The 17161-nt window shown below is 37.7% G+C and overlaps 1 protein-coding gene across 5 annotated transcripts in view; it reads right to left on the bottom strand.

The window, feature by feature from the left end:
• The window catches only part of LOC121441707 (WD repeat-containing protein 44), a 111051-nt gene extending 94240 nt beyond the window's left edge, over positions 1-16811 (bottom strand). For 4 of the 5 annotated variants that reach the window (XM_041642941.1, XM_041642938.1, XM_041642940.1 and 1 more), the window contains exon 1: positions 16314-16811. In XM_041642941.1, the coding sequence (XP_041498875.1) occupies positions 16314-16390 (77 nt within the window). In that variant the 5' untranslated portion in view covers positions 16391-16811. The remainder of the gene's footprint in view (positions 1-16313) is intronic. The other variant, XM_041642939.1, reaches the window with a different exon arrangement.
• Positions 16812-17161: the final 350 nt, after the last annotated feature.

Genomic DNA, 17161 nt, shown 5'->3' with positions numbered 1-17161 from the left:
AGGGGGAAAATGGATGGCTGGTTCTTAAGGACCTAGTCAGGTTGCAAAATCCTGTCAGAGTCCTGAAGGGGTAAAAGGGGCAATGACACAGAAGGAAAGTGTCTAGAGTGAGTCGGCTGGAATAAAGCTGGTTGCTCGGGAAACATTTCTTAGAGGAAGGTGACGACAAAGGGCTGTTTAACAGGAACCACCTTGTAGCTGCATTTTGCCCTTTATTCTCTTCTGCTTTTGCCAAACGGAAAATGTAAAAGTAAGACTAGGTAAAGCAGCATAACAAGCAACTGAAACAAGCAGAGCAAAAGTCAACTTACTTCTACAAAGAAAGTGCTGGGATCCTAAAGATCCTGAGATGAACAGGACGTGAGAAGAGATAAGGCCTTTGTCAGGCTCTAAAGTAAGAAGCTAGCTTAAGGGTTTTGATTTCTAAAGCCAGAAAGCTGAAACAGTAAAATCTGATAGCAAACAAAGAGCAACACTAAAATGTTAAGTCTAAACAGGAACTTGGAAAGCTTCTGGTGCTCTGAAAACGAATATGATGATTTATTTTTTGCCTAAGAGGCCAGGCAGGACAAAAGAGGAAGAAGTTAGAACTAAGTAGATAAATAAGCACAAATAAAACAACCAATCCTAAACTGAATAGAAAAAACTATCTTGAAAACATACATACAGTAACATTATACAGACTGAGCACATCATATTCAGGAGAGAGAGAGAGAGAGAGAGAGAGAGGCAGGTGACAACTAATAAAAAATATATTAATTTAAAATACAGGAAGAAGGGGTATATGGGAGAGCTTGAAGGGAGAAAAGGAGAGAGGGAAATTATACTGATATAATCTCAGAAATAAAAAAAAATTAGTGGGGGGAGGGAAATGGGAGGATGTGGAAAATTTTAATAAAAAAATAATTTTTTGTAATATACAAAAAAATCATCTCAGTTAATTTTTCTCTTTCTATAATAAAATATCTTGACAAAAGGAAAAAACAATTTAAAAACATTCAAATTTATAGAACAAGATACTTTCTTGCTTTCCTCTTTGTCTAAGTGAAGTTTTAAATTTTTCATTTATAATATTGTATATTGGCATTGAAATAAACAATAATCATTCTTAGTTATATTCTTGTAGAACATGTTACTTGATTCTATGCTAATAAGAAAGTCTTTCATAGAAATTGGGAATTCAAAAAACACCTCCAACTTAGTAATAGTACAAAAACTAAAGAAATGGCATCTAAGAAAAAATGACTTGCTTTGTCTTTGAAATGCGAACCATGACCATACCCATATGGTCTCATAGTCTTATTTTAACTTTGCTAGTATTAAAAGGGACATCAACAAAACCTATAAAATCAAGGAATGACAGGCTAAAATAGGTGCTATACAATCATAATCCACTCTTACTTTCCTAAAGAAGTCATTTTTAGCATGTGTGTGGAATGATATGTATTGCAGTAGTACGAGGATTTGAGTGGGCAGAGGCCAGAGCAGAACATCCGGTGTCTTCCTTTATCACTTTCCTCCTTATTGTCTTCAGACAGGAACTCTCACTGAACCAGAAGCTTACTATTTCAACTAGGCTAGGTGACCAGTAATTTCTCTACACCCACCCATCTCTCTGTCCTTCAATGCTGGAATTATAGGCATGCATAGCCATGTCTGGCTTTTTATGTGGCTGCTGGAGATTCAAACTCAGGTCCTCATGTTTGCACAGTTACCCATTAAGCCATCTCCTTGGGCCCAGAAATGTCATGGCTTAACTCAGAAGTAGGAAATAATTATTACTGAGATTTCCCTGAATACAAAATAACAAAAATCTGATAATATAGCTAAAATAATCAAATAATAAGTATTAACTGAATCCTAAAGGTTTAATTTATTAGTTTTACTATTATTTGGCAATTTAAACTTTTTATTTTATTTTGATAGTATAATTTAATTATACAATCTCTCTGTTTATTTAAAGTTTTAAATACTATATAATCCTCGAGCCAGGGCACATATAAAAATAACTAATAGAATTTTATCAATGATATTAATGGAAATAGATGGTGAGGCAATTTGACACAATGTCTAAATGTTTTTGAAAGGTGGTTTTGTGGTGATTTTAATGAAATCAAAGGGAACTGTGAAAACTACATCTGTTCACTATAAGGTATAAACTATAAGCTTAAAGTAGATCTTTAAAAAACTATATTTTGTGTAAAACAGCCTGAAAATCCAACAAATATTTATATAGTACAGTTCTATGCCATACCTCTGAAAGAAAAACGTATTAATATATTTATTGACAACAGAAAACAAACTATATTCTTGTATAAATTTGCAACCACTCAACAAACATTAGGGTAATGTGGTACTATCACAATGTCAGATTTTCAAAGTAGGTTAGAATAAAAATGAGATCTACTAATGGTTTACAGTAATTTCTAATATATCTGAGATCGAGAGTGATTAAGTGTACACCTGCCTAGAGAAATCAAGACCTAATATAAGCACACCAGGTTCTTTTTAAGAAGTAAGCAAACAAGCAATATTTCAGATGCTTTATTAAGTTAATATGTTAATATGATTTTATACCATACAAAGCATTCAGTGGGGTTCTAGCCTTGCTAAGTCCCAGTAACTTCTAAGTAAAAAGTAGGACTCTAAAGCACCGCACCTGTCACAAGCTCCTATTTTTAAAAACTATTCTAGGGATCCGTAAGATGGCTCATTGGGGAAAGGTTCTTGCTGCCAAGCTGGATGACCTGAGACTGAGGAGAGAACTGGCTTCCAGAAGCTGTCCTCTGACCTGTGCACCTGCGCCATGGGGCATGCCCACACTGACACCCCCTCCCACAGAATAAATATATGTTTAAAAAACTATTGATAGCGATCTTATTTTCCAGACTGTTGATTCTTCCTGAGTCCATTAGTCATTACCAAAGATGAGAAGAGAAACAAAATTCAATCCAAATCTTTTTTTTCCCCCTATTGTTACTGAGGGTTTAACCTAGAGTCTTTCACATGCTGGGCAAATACCTACTTCTTGCTTTTTATGTTTAAAACCAGGTATCACAAAGCTTTCTAGAGTGGCTTTGATCTCTCTCTAGTTTTAACAGGCCTCGAACTTGCAATTCCCCTGCTCTCTAAATAGTTCAAATTATAGGACAGGCATCATCAAACCTAGTCCTTTGGTTTATTTAATTAAAAAAATCTGTTATAAAATCTGTTATATGCCAATAAAGGGCTTGACAAGGAAAGGAAGTTGTAAATTAACCAGTGAATTAAGATCATGGTGTAGCTGATAGCTTTTCATTATGTATGTTCTCTTTCATATGACTAATAAAAACTATATTTCAGTAAGAATTCAATTATATTTTTATGAATTCAATTTCTGTTCTATATGTTTAAATTTCTATGCCTATATTCTTTTATAAAATATAATCAACAGTCAATATTCTAGAAAATGCTTAAACTACCCACACTTACTTACATAAAATATTCCATAGGTCCTTTATTATTCATTATAAAGAAGACTATTCAATCTTGTTTATTTAATAATTTTTGTTCATGTACCTTTTCTAGTTAGAAGTCAGAAATGTATTTTTCCATTTAGCTAACAGCCAACTGAGGGCTGATTAGGAGAAAAATGTTAAAGACTACCACATATATTCAGTGTGACTATTAGAAAACACATCTGAAGGGAAAAGGAGAAAAACATACTGTTTCCAGTTAGTGGCTTGTGGCCAAAAAAATGAATCAGAGTTACAAAAAAATCACAACACAGTACTGTGCCTGACCAAACAACTGACAACAAACTATAAAACAATTACAGAAAAAACTATGTAGAGGGACTTTGATGAGGCACTGGCAACTCAAGTCAGTGGCTCAGACTCTGAGTGAGCTCTCCCCTGGGAACAAAGAATAGATTCTTTGAAAGGTAGTGAGCATGGTCTGGGATTAGTTTTCAATAACAAAGTCACTTTTGGACTTGGCTCTTGGCCAATAATTAATTTAATTAATGCATAAGAAGAAAATTAAAATGCCATTTATTTTGTTTTTAACACTATACAGATACAAATGGTAGGATTATCTTTGTTATTCTAACAAATCACATGCAAAACACAGCAAAATGCTCAATCTTCAGAAAAAGTACAGAGAAGCCTAGAATTCTCATTTTTTTTTACATTTCTCACTCTGTGTGTGTATGTGTGTGCTCACATGTCACAGTACACACTTGGAGGTCAGAAAACAACTTGCAAGAGTTGGTTTTCTCCTTGTACTGTGGGGACCCAGGGATCAAATTCATGTGTCAGCCTTGGCAGCTGAGCCATCCAGCTAGCCTGGACTTAGACTTTTAAATTCTCTATTACTCAGTTTCCCTCTAATGAAACCTAATAGTGAAGTGCCAGCCCTTGGTGACTATGCAGCAAGCCCTTTAGCATACTGATCTGTCAATACTTGTCCTACTCACTTCACAAAAACTGTCCCATCTCACAGAATCACAAGATGGTCAGAAGTGACTATGTACATAAAAGACCTCTGAAAGTGAAGAGCCAACACACTGTGCCATTTCTCATTCTTTGTATGTAACAACATGTAGAATTATCTATCATTTCTTTCTTATTTTGAACACATTCACATGGAAAGACAAGGTTGATAACAAGGAACTGATAAGTGCAGGATAACCGTCAACATCTAAGACTCCACTGTAATCATTTAGTATTTGCTGAGAAGGTATCTTCAGGTTACAAAGATTACACAAATGCAAACCACTGTCCTCGTCTCAGCCCTCTCCCTTACCTGGTCCCTCTTATGAAAACTAGTGTGTGGATGTGGGCTTGAAAGGGTGGGATTTAACAGAGTTAGGAAATTCAAAGTAGAAGAGAAGTAGAACATTAGAGAACATGCTTACAACCCAATTCTAGTCCCACTTAAACATTCTTCTACATATCAACCATGCTAAATAAATAAACAATAAATAGATAAATAAATAAATAAAGCAAAGGTTAAAATAAAAGTCAACAGTCAAGAGCTATGACTGGGACATAATGGAGACAGAAAAATTCACATGAAGGAAAAAAACAAGAAAATGACTAATCTCAGGCAAATTTAACTCCTTAAGCCAATCTGATAAAGACCAAATACCAACTATAAAATATTAACAAATCTATTTGCTCTTATTCATCAAGGTACTGACCTTTATACAGATATCTAAATCATTCGGCTCACCCGTTTCACTAACCCAATAACTAACTCCCAGCAGAGACATCAACCAATCCCATTTACCAGTGTATAAATTATATCCAATTTAACCAAGTTTTCCCTTGCTTCTTCGCAAAGTCCCCTACCCTTTACATTTCAGCCATTACTATCCTTTTTCAGTTGTAAGCGACAAGGAGATATATCAGTAAATCTTAAAACAGTAATGATATGGCTAATCTAATTAGGAGAAAGTTGGAAGTTGGAAAGAAGGTGTGGATACCAACTACCATTTTAGTTTGACGAGGGTAGATAAGCATATCTTTCAAATGAGACTTTTAAAAGGGTGCCCAGAATGTTCACAGTACTGTTGATAAACAAAAAGGTGATAGCTTCAGTCCCATAATTTTATTAAAAACTTTCAGGGACCAACTTAAAGGAAGACTATGAAACTAAGCTCATCTGCAACTACTCTTAGCAATTCAAGAAGGAATCAACTAATCCTCTTCTTTAACCTACTTAATGACCAAAATGCCTGCTTTGAACAATGTGTATTTGAACATAGAACATCTATTGGTTCTCTGAAACTTTAATCTGTGGTTTAGAAGAATATTTAGGTTTCAATGAATCTTGTACTAGAAGAGCTTAACAAATGGGAAAAAATATTATTCACTGTCAAAAACCCTCAAAAATAACGCCAAGAATGATGTACCCAGCACTTAGGAGGTGAAGGTAGGAAGGTCAGGTGTTCAGGATTGTCTTTGGGGATATGTAGTGAGTTCAAGGCTAGCCAGGGAGCCATGGGGAAAAAAAAACAAGAAATTTTTTAAAATATTATTCTTTAACCCTAGGATTTAAAAAAGTAAGTCCCCTTTCTTTTACAAATGTAAAGATCAGGGGGTTCCTTAGCAAAAAGTAAATTTTTCTGTGCCTAAGTCTATTTGTGAAGCTAAAGTTTTCTTAGGCAACATTATCAGAATTCAAGAACAGTTTTGCATATATAAGTATTTAAAAGAAACCACACAAATCATGATTAAAAAAAAATCAGAAGTATTTAGTAATCTCACAACCAAAAGAATAAACTAACAAGTTGTACTACAACTATCTTCTAACTTGGAAAGTTAGAATGTACTCCCAACTATCACTGACAAAAATGATAAGAATACAAATTGGGAAAAAAAAAACAAGAGTTGGAGAAATCACATATTTGAATACAGAACAATGAAATTAGACCACACCTCTTATCAATTACAAAACTCAACTGAAAACGGGATAAAGATTGAAACATAAAACTAGAAACTGCCATTACTAGAACACAGGATAAAAAAAAATATTTTAAGGTACAGAGGCACAAACAGTGAGTTTTCTAGGTAGAAATCCAAAATCACAGTAGAAAAACGCATTTTATTAAACTAAAAGGCTTTGGCACAGCAAAGGAGACAATAGACAATTTATAGAATAGGAAAAATGAAAACTGTAACATCTGACAATATCTTAATGGTTAGAATCTAAAAAGAACTCAAATAAAAATAACAGCAAAAGCCGGGCAGTGGTGGCGCACGCCTTTAATCCCAGCACTTGGGAGGCAGAGGCAGGAGGATCTCTGTAAGTTCGAGACCAGGGAGGTCTACAAGAGCTAGTTCCAGGACAGGCTCCAAAGCCACAGAGAAACCCTGTCTCCAAAAACCAAAAAAACAAAAAAAAAAAAACAAAAAAAAAAACAAAACAGCAAAATAAAATTCTAAGTAATTAAATAAAGAAGGGACATTAGACCTAAATAGAAAATTCTCAAAAGAATAGATACAAATGAAAATATACTGTATAGCACTAATTGTCATGGAAATGCAAGTAAGAACAAGAAGGTATCACCTCACTCTAATAAAAATGGCTAATTACAAAAACGATAAATGATAACAAATGCTAGTATGGTTGTGGAGAGATGGGAATCCTCGCATGTAACTGACGGGAATGCAAATTAGTACAGCTATCACTGGAAAATAGCACGTGATCTCCTTAAAAGTTAAAAACAGAACTATTATATGATCAAGTGGTGTAGTCTTATTATTGTTTATATAGCCAAAGCAAGAGAAATAAATTTACCAAAAAAAATGTGTCTGCACTCCCAAGTTTACTATTCACAATAGTCAAGGGTCTATTAGCTCATGAGGGGATAAAGAAACATGGTACATATACACAACAGAATAATATTCAGTTCTAACAAATTATTAGACTGTGTCATTTATGACAGCTTTGGTAGAAATGGATGTCATTTTGTTAAGTTAAATAAGCCAGATACAAAAGACAAGTATTTCATTAGCTCATTCATGTAGGATCCATGTAAGAAAATCTCGTAGATGGAATAGAATCATGGTTACCAGATGTTAGAGAAACAAGAAGGCAAGAATGTGTCACAGATCTCTGTGAGTTCGAGGCCAGCCTGATCTATAGAGTGAGCTCCAGGATAGGCTTCAAAGCTACAGAGAAACCCTGTCTCAAAAAAACAAACAAAAAATTCCTTTAACCTTAAAAGAAGTGGATTATGTCATTATGTATACAGATGACACCTATATTGGTATAGTCATGGACAGAGTAACCACCTAGAATTCATCCAGGCCTACAGAAGAGCTGTACATATTCAAATAATTTTATTACACCTTGCAGTATTAACAACTAGTACGAGAACCATACATTAACAGAAACAACTTGAATTTTCTAAATGTTCCTTATATTTCAGCATGGTAAACAAGTATTTTAAAGCTATTTTAGTTACATAAATTGTGTCATTTACAGAAGACAAAATTTATTAAATGAATGGGAAAAATTTAAAGAGCCATACAATTATCAAGTTGTTTCCTTTTTTGCTTATTCAAAGGTGGCAAAAGAAAGATAATATTTTCTCAAATTAGAATAAATTAATCTGAAGGCTAACCATTCTTCCTATAGCCTATGAAAACCATTTTTTTAAAGCCAGATTATTTACTTGGTGAGCCAAGGTGTTTTTACTCAAGGGGCTTCAGCTATTTAGTGATGTTAATATATTCCAAACCCTACTGGCAAATGTATTTTCTGAATGGTCACCTTTGGGCTTGGAATCCACTCTCACTGATACTACAACAGGATAAGGATGGATGGTAGTTATGCAATGCATTTAGTCTTCAATACAATGGCTAACAATGAAACAAAAAATAATACAAGGAATATGGGTTTTTTGCTGTTATTAATCCTATATGTTTAAACTGTTTGCATGTTTGGAGACAAAGAGTTTAGCGAACTGGGGAGCAACTAACCCTGATGGAATGGCAAACTGTAAACTGTTAGACAGCTGCAGCTAGTAATAAAACGCTGAGACCTGAAGCACATTTGCACAGCCTAATTACATGGCAAGTCCCAGTATCTGAGAAAAGGCAAAACAGCTAGAATAACTGATAGACTGGTTGCTATAGTAACTGAGATAAATTTGTATACTGACTAGGGGGGAAAACACTGAGGTTGCTATAAGATATGAAGTCCATATTATGTTTTAGTTGCTTTTCCTTCAATATTGAATCATGGGATCTGACTAATATAAAGATGATTCAATTGGAAATAAAAGAATAGACAGAATTTCACTTTGAAGATCAAGCAAGAAAGCAACCAATTAAGGATTTAGCTGTTTAGCTGAAAAAAATCTCAAATCAGGAGGGGGAAAACTGGTGAAAGGAAGATCATGGAAAATAAATTAGATATTTGTGAATAGAATAAAGAAACAAGTTATCAATTCAAGTAAAATATCAGTATGGCACCATAAATGGGCACAAATTTTATTATTTTAAACAATGCTTAACCTATGTATTAATCTTTAACAGAAAGGTACTTAATTTGCACTGCATATGTGTATCCCTATGACAAAAATGACCTTGAGAATTATATATCATATCTCAGGTACTAGGCCACAGGCGGTAGCTCATAATCTGATCCCTTAGGGTGCTTAGGGTGACATTCAACCTCTTCCATCTCCAGCACCACAATTTCCATGATCTCAAACTACTAGTCCTTCTAATGTTACCTCCACTATACTCCCACAAAGTAGCTACTAAAATTGCAGCAGGAATATGAGGAGTGAACAAACACCTCCTCGGTTGTAAATTTATCAGATTTTATCAAAGTTATAACAAGGAAGCTGGGTGGTGGTGGCGCACACCTTTAATCCCAGCACTTGGGAGGCAGAGGCAGGCGGATCTCTGTGTGTTCGAGGCCAGCCTAAACTACAAGAGTTAGTCCTAGGACAGGCTCCAAAACTACAGAGAAACCTTGTCTCAAAAAATCAAAAAAAGTTACAACAATGAACTGAATAAAATATATTGACTTTTGTGCCAGTTACATATCCCAAATCAAAAATTTTCTGCCCTGTAAGATTACCAATGAGGGGCTGAGGAAAGGACTCAGTCCATAAAGTACTTGCCATGCAAGCACAAAGACCCGAGTTCAGATCCCCAGAACCCTTGTAAGACAGGCACGGAAGCTGAAGAGATGGCTTGGTGGTTAAGTGTATTTGAAGAGGACTTGCATTTGGTTCCCATCACTGACATGGCAGCTTACAACCATTGGAAATTCCAGTTTCAGAGGATCTGATACCTTTTTCTGCCCTCCACAGACACCAGACACACATGCAGTACATACTCATATATGTAGGAAAAATATCTATACACATAAAATAAATCATTAAAAAGACAAGTACGGTGATATGCAACTATAATCCTAGCAGTAGGGGAACAAGATAACTGACTGGGGCTTTGTGAACAACTAGTCTTGCCTAATAACAGAGCTCCAGTGAGCAACTCTGTAAAGGGTGACTGAGGAAGACACCTGACATTAACCACTAGCCTCCATAAGCACATAAACCCACAAGAGCATGCTTGTTTTCACACACATGGACATGGATTCTTTTAAACACTACCAATGGGCCTGGACTTGCTGGTATGCAACATTAATCTCAGTTCTGAGGAGGCAGAGGCAAGAGAATTTCTGTGTTCAAGTTAGCCTGGTCTGCACAGTGAGTTTCAGAACAGTTATGGCTGCATAGTGAGACCTTATCTCAAAACAAAACAACAACAACAAAAGATTAAAAATGGAAATTAAGGAAAAAGACCATCAGTGAACTTATCCTATAACTTCTTATATATTACTTTGTTTTAGTTTTGGCTTTTTGAAACAGGGTCTTAGTATACAGCCTAAACTGATCTTGAACTCATGATTCTCCTGTCTCCATTTCCTCAAGCACTAATATTACAAGTATACACCATGTCTTATTTTTAACGTTCTTAGGAAATCATGTTCTATGTCTTATTTAATGAAATAAGTAATCACAAGATAATAAAGTTTTCAACTTACATGAATTTGTACAGATTCAAATTGAGTCTGCAAACTGCCATATTGCTACCAACTGTCCTACCTCCATGAGTCACCAATTGACAGTTGGAGGTCACTAAATTTAGAAGCTAAATTTACTAATTAATATGTAGAAGGATGTTCCCCACTTCAATATGTTACATAGGTATGTTAAAACTGCACCGATAAATCTACAGAGCCAACAGTAATCAGTACATCTGTAACTGAATGCCAACTCAGGAACAGCTAGCTATTTTTGTTCCTGTTTTAAGAAAGGCTCTTGTGTAGCCAAGGTTGGCCTGAAACTCATCATACAACTGAAAATGAATATGAACTCCTGATCCTCAATGCCCCTATCTCTCAAGTGCTCAGATTAGAAACACGTTATTATGCCTAGCTCAAAGAGCCATTTACAAGATTTTTTCCTAAACTTATAACACACTAATATTTTGTAAAAAAAAAAAAATGTGTGCTGAGGTAGGTGTAGTGGAACAGGCCTACAATTCCAGGACTGGGAATGCTGAGACAGGAGGATCAAGGGTTTGAGGCCAAACAAGGCTATATAATAACACTGCCAACACATACACACACCACTACCACCACCAAACAAAAGCAAATGTGAATTTTCAGTTCAGGGTGAAATGCCTCTGGTGCCAAAGTGAAATAAGAAAACTGAGTTTTCAACATAGAAAGCCATCCAATTTGGGGTGTTTTCAGATCTAATCATTCTGTTGGGTTTATCTCTATGTGTATATGTATGATATTTGAGCACATGTGTATGGGTTTGTGTACATACAAAGCCCAGCAGGTATTTTCCTCTACTGTTCTCTAACTTTTTTGACATGAGGTCTCTCACTAAACCCTAAGGTCACAATTTCGGCTAGGCTGGCCAGCCAACAAGCTCCTAGGATCCACCTGCTTCGGCCCCCAATACTAGGGTTATGGCAGGTGCAGCCATGCGGGACTTGGTACTCAAACACAGAGCTTCCTGTTTGCATAGCCAAGTGTTCTTACAGACAGCCATCTCTCTTGCCCTTTTTGTTTACTTTTATTATTATTTTTTAGATAGGGTCTTTTTTTTTTTTTGATTTTTCGAGACAGGGTTTCTCCGTAGCTTTTTGATTCCTGTCCTGGAACTAGCTCTTGTAGTCCAGGCTGGCCTTGAACTCACAGAGATCCGCCTGCCTCTGCCTCCTGAGTGCTGGGATTAAAGGCTGGCTAGATAGGGTCTTGATAAGCAGTCCTGGCATTCACTATGCAGACCATGATGGTCTCAACCTTGACATGATCCTCCTGCTACTCAGCCTCCTGAGTGCTGGGATTGCAGACGCGAATGGGTTATTATGCTCAACTCTTCCTAACAATTCTTCCAGACACCTGAACCTCTGTTCCCACGATTCAGTTCGTAATTTACCACTACTCCAACCTAAACATGGTAAATTGCAGGTAACATTAACAAAACCACTAGAAATGAAACAAAACTACATTACCACTGTTCGTAGATAAGCTATTCAATCATTGGTTTTCATTCTGACTTAAAGGAAATTAGTGAGCCATAATTAGAATCCTAGAACGATGTCTTTTGAAAAGGAAACCCTAAAAAATCATGTTAAATAGAAGTAGATCACCTTAGTGGCCTGACTTAATAGGGTATGTGCCAAAAATCTTAGCATAGCTACCTGCTCTTCCTCTCTCCATGCAAACGTGGCAGCATCAAAAGGCCTGGATTTTAGTTTGAACTACGATGTGTCACTTCCTTCTTTACGTCTAGGTTTCACTTTCAGTTAAATGTGAAGTCTGAGCCAAATTATGTCTAATTAATTCCTATTCTTAAAATGCATGATTCTAGCCTTTTTTTTTTTTATTTTTCAAGACAGAGTTTTTCTGTAGTTTTGGAGCCTGTCCTGTAACTAGCTCTTATTGACCAGGCTGGCCTCAAACTCACAGAGATCCACCTGCCTCTGCCTGGGATTAAAGGCATGCACCACCACCACCCGGTCTATCCCTCTTCTAAGACTTTGAGACCTATGAAGTCTAAGGAGTTTGACTATCACTAAAAAATAATGTTGAAAATATTACATTTATTTTTATAATGTTCTCCATTGTAGCCTTTAGAATATATAGGTATAATTTACAGTTGTAAGACGCATCCATCTCATATATAATTTATGCAGTAAATAATTTCAAATTTATGGATTTAGAACCACATATCAAAGCCATCAATGTTTGTTTAAATAAAACATTATAAAAATATGTAAGCCAGGCCTACTGGAATTACTCGCCAGTAAATCTAGTTATTCAGGAAGTTGAAGCAGGACAGAATGCTTAAGGCCTGCCTGGGCAACTTGGCAGGATATACATTAAAATACAAATAAAACAAAACAAAATAGTCTGGTAATACAAATGAGTGATAGAGTATATCTAGCATGTATCAGACCCTAGATTCAATCACCAATACAACAAAAAGCAACTCAACAACGTGTATGTATGTGATATACATACAATACATACAGATATACAGATTTCGCCAAGAGAATAAGTTTATCAGTAAAAGCACACAGTACTGAATTTCAATACAATGACAGACATTTAAATTTCAAAGAGTTCTTAAAATGTAATTTCAATTTAAAGTTGAGGAAATAAGATGGCTCAAATAAGTGTTGGGCTCTTTTCTACTATACCACAGTTCCTCCTGCCTTTCCTGCTGTATTAAGCAGCAGAACAGAAAGAATGTCACATTATGAAACTGATCTGGGATGAAGTTCTGTTATTAATTCACTGTGGCATCATGGGTAAACCACTTTCTTTCTCTGGGCTTTAGTTTTCCTAACATTTTGTAAGGGTTAAAACAACTGCCATTTCTAGGTATAACATACTACAACATTAGAAAAGTCCTATGTAATAAAACAAAAATATAGATTCTTGAAAGAGAAGGTGGGAATTTGCAGCAAAAAGAAATGAAAAGTTAGGGCTGATGGCTTTAAATAGATTTATCAATTCAATTTAGAAGGTTGGTAACAAAGCATTTTCCTCTTGTATCAATTGGGGGAAGATCCCTTCTTTACACGGTGCAGAACAGCTATGATGCATCAGAAAAAACACTGGGCTAGTGTTGGATGAGATGGTTTCAAAGGCCAGCTCTGTTGCTTGCAAGTTGCTTCTCCTAGAACAATGTATTTAAGTTCTCTAAGATCTCAAATGTAAAAATGGAGAAAGTACTAGTCACAGAAACCATTACAAATGGGGTACACATTATAAAATGGGGTACACATTATAAAATGGGTAAGAGCAGATCTGCCACTGCTGAAACATAACTGTAGTGGACTCAAACTGGGCTGCTTATTAATTTTTTTCAAGATATAGATTAACAAATAGGTAAGAAATTTAAAAAATAAATCAGTATTAGGGAACAGACTGTGTATTTGGATTCTTCTGATTAACAAATTATTAGATGTCTCTCAAGTGTCAACTCAGTTTAGTGCAATTTGATGAAATGCTGTGTGTTCGCAAACATACAAACATCAAGAAGCATTTCTTTAAGTGGCCAAATTTACTCAATTAGCCTCTTAGAGCTTGTATGGTGTGCCACTTCAGTTCATGTCAAGGAACAGAAGACATTTCTTAGGATTGACTAGCTCGTGATGCCACCTGTTTTCAGAAATCAAGATTTCTCACTGAGTTTTTAAAGCTGTTAGCTGCCAAGCTCTGTCTGCTCACAGTACCTTACAAGTCTGCCACAGGATAGAGGAAAATATTCACAAAGCCACCCCTTTTCTGCCCTCTCTATATTGCTAACTGTTCTCAGGTCCAATTTTCCAGATAAATCTATTCTTTTTCCAATTCTCCCACTAATACAGTAGAAAAAAAAAGGACATGTAATAACCCAAACAAATCTTGTCATTTTTCCATGAAGCTCTCAACATGCTCAGTTTGGGGGTGAGTTAGAGTTAAATTTAGGAAGCTGGGTCCCAAAGGACTTGAAAAAGAAACAAACTTTTCACCTACTATCGAAGTATAAAGTTCCTGAGAAGCCATATGATCCCAGGGGGAAGAAGTGACTATCAATTCTATCATAATGACTCACTGGATTCAGATAAGAGAAACAGCCTAAGTTTGTATCCTTCCCCCCAAAGTAAGCACTGGATAATACTAACAGTCTAATGTCAAGAAAAGAAGAATTTACTTTTGAACATTTTCTGTGTCAGGTATTGAACTTAACAGTTTACAGAGGTTCTGAAATAACTGTCCTTTCCAGACTAAACTTCTTTTATTCAGTGAGAAAGAACAATATCCACAAGGCTCTAAATTGCTAACACAATCAAAACTGATTATTCCCCCACATAAAAAGAAAAACAAAAATGCATAAATGCTTACTAAGTGATTATTCTTTCATTTAGCCTGAACTGACAGTTACTGACAGTTCATTACTTTGAAGAGAAAGGCACACACAGACTTTATTTCGGGAGAACTCATTATGTTTGAAAATCTAAATGCATTTTCTGCCCTGTTCGACCCAGTTATGAATTTGAATCAGATACTGAACTTCAAGGAGATTCAGTGTTATCTCATAGCAGATCATTATCATTCTAAACTCTCACAAAAGTGACAGACAGCTTCCTGGAAACACACATTAGTAATCTACCAACATCCATTTCTTTCTGATTGCCTTGCTGTAACTTTTGGGGTATGTATTGTATATAATACATAGCAGGCTTTTAAAGGGACTTCTAAAATGTACAGATAACTTTATTTCTATCCAAAGTTCTTCCACGGCGTAAAAAGAGTTCAACTCCAAGAATCAGACACATTTTTACCAATTTTCACGATCTTATAGTCTGAGACAATATTTCACTGCTTCTAGTTGCAGGCATGTCAAGAGAAGAGTTTGGGAGAGCATGTCAAACTCTATTTAACAGTGGAGGAGTAAAATAAGTTCCAAATCCTGGTCAGAGAAGCTTTCCATGGTGAACTTCCTACTCGGAGCTACCCGGATTAATCACCAGTAAAACATCTTGCAAAATTAGAGAAAGGGTCCAAAGCGGGGTTGTCCTTCCCAGGACCAGATTAGTCAGCACTTGTTTGTGCCTCGGCACTGGGCTGTGTACATTTGTGCCCGGCTGCCGGCTCAGACCACATCACGCTCTCCGATGGGAAGGACCTCGTCTACAGTTTCCTCTGGCGCACTCACAGTAAAGTGCTATTTCAATAAAACACTGTTGATGCCCAAGGCGTCGGCTGCAAGACTTCCTTAAGTAAATACCTGCTTACTCCCCGCTTCTTTTTTATGCAAAAGAAAAGGTGAGCGGCAACTAGGGCAGCGTTACAGCCCCTTCGGAAACGAACAGATAAACTAGAGGTTAAAAAAAAGAGAGTCGGGGAAGTTCAGTTTCTGCCGCTACCGCTCCTTTTGGTACCCCAGGGCCAAAGCAGATGTTAGAAAGGTACGCTTTGAACACCGCAAACAGAAATCGTTGCCTCTCAGGCACAAATGCCATCCACTCAATGGCCGGTCAAGACAAGAAAGGGGTTCCGAAGGAGTCCCCGCGCTGTTCACTAGGGAAAAGGGTGGAGCAGGATTCCCTGTCCCTCTTCCAACTCATCCTGCCCTAAGGAGTCCCAGGTTTGGGTTCTGAGGTGTCCAAGTGAGACTAAGAGGAACAGCGGTGACGGACACAGCGGGGTTGGGGAGAGGAGTGAAGGGAGGCACGGGAAAAGAAGAGACCGGGATGTCCGAGTTCTGGGCCCGGGCTTCGGGTACTTACCCTACAGGATAGCCGCCCCCCAGGTGCACATCTTCAGGGGCATCATAGAATTCTTCGGTGTCGCTTTCCGACGCCATTTATAGGACACACCCGCGGGTGAGGGGGCCGGCTCCGCCTGGAGGAAGGGTGATTCTCAGCGTCTCCTCCTCGTCAGTTAGTGTGGGGAGAGGTGGGTCCCGGGCGACGCTGAGGAGGGCACAGATGACGTGGAGTGAGAAGTCGGTTAGGGACAGGGGACCACCCTCAGTTGCCGGGCTAAGGGAGATGACCTGTAAAGCGAATGCCTGAGGTGGCTGCAGTGGGTCTGGGACTGTTGTCGGCGTCCCGGGCGCTAGGTGTATGAAGAGCGCTAGAGAAGAGGCTGTGGCTCTTCTCAGTCCGGGAGAGAGGCAGCGGGCGTGCCGGCGACAACAGCTCCAATTTCTCCCGCAGCGGCAATTACAGCTGCTGGGAAAGCTACTAGCCCGCAAAATACAGACGCGCACCTACCCTCGCGAGATTTCGGGTCGGGCCGGTAAAGCGTGGGCGGGGCGGAGAGGTGGCGGCGGGGGGGGGGGGGGGCGGTCCCAGAGAGGCAACGTTCTGATTACTAATGCGGGAGAAGCCTGTCAAAATGGCGCAAGCGCGTTAGGGGCCTTTGGTGGAGGCCGGAAGTAGAGGGAGGGAGGTGGCTACTCTTCGGAGGGGTGGAGTCTAGGACCTGCGCAGGAGCAGCCTGGTGCCAAAAGTCTGAGGCACGCCCGAGTTAGGTGGGCTGTCGCTTAGCGTTTTACTCACTAATTCTACAAAGTGCAGTTCGGAAAAGAGGGATGATTATGAGTCTCTTCCATTTTTCGTGAGAGAACGGT

The sequence above is a fragment of the Microtus oregoni genome, unplaced genomic scaffold (assembly GCF_018167655.1).
Source record: "Microtus oregoni isolate MIOR12 unplaced genomic scaffold, Mior012 000080F_ref0000499, whole genome shotgun sequence".
Classification (NCBI taxonomy): Eukaryota; Metazoa; Chordata; class Mammalia; order Rodentia; family Cricetidae; genus Microtus; species Microtus oregoni.
Note: the sequence above shows the minus strand (reverse complement) of the source record. Positions and strands in the feature narration are given on the sequence as shown.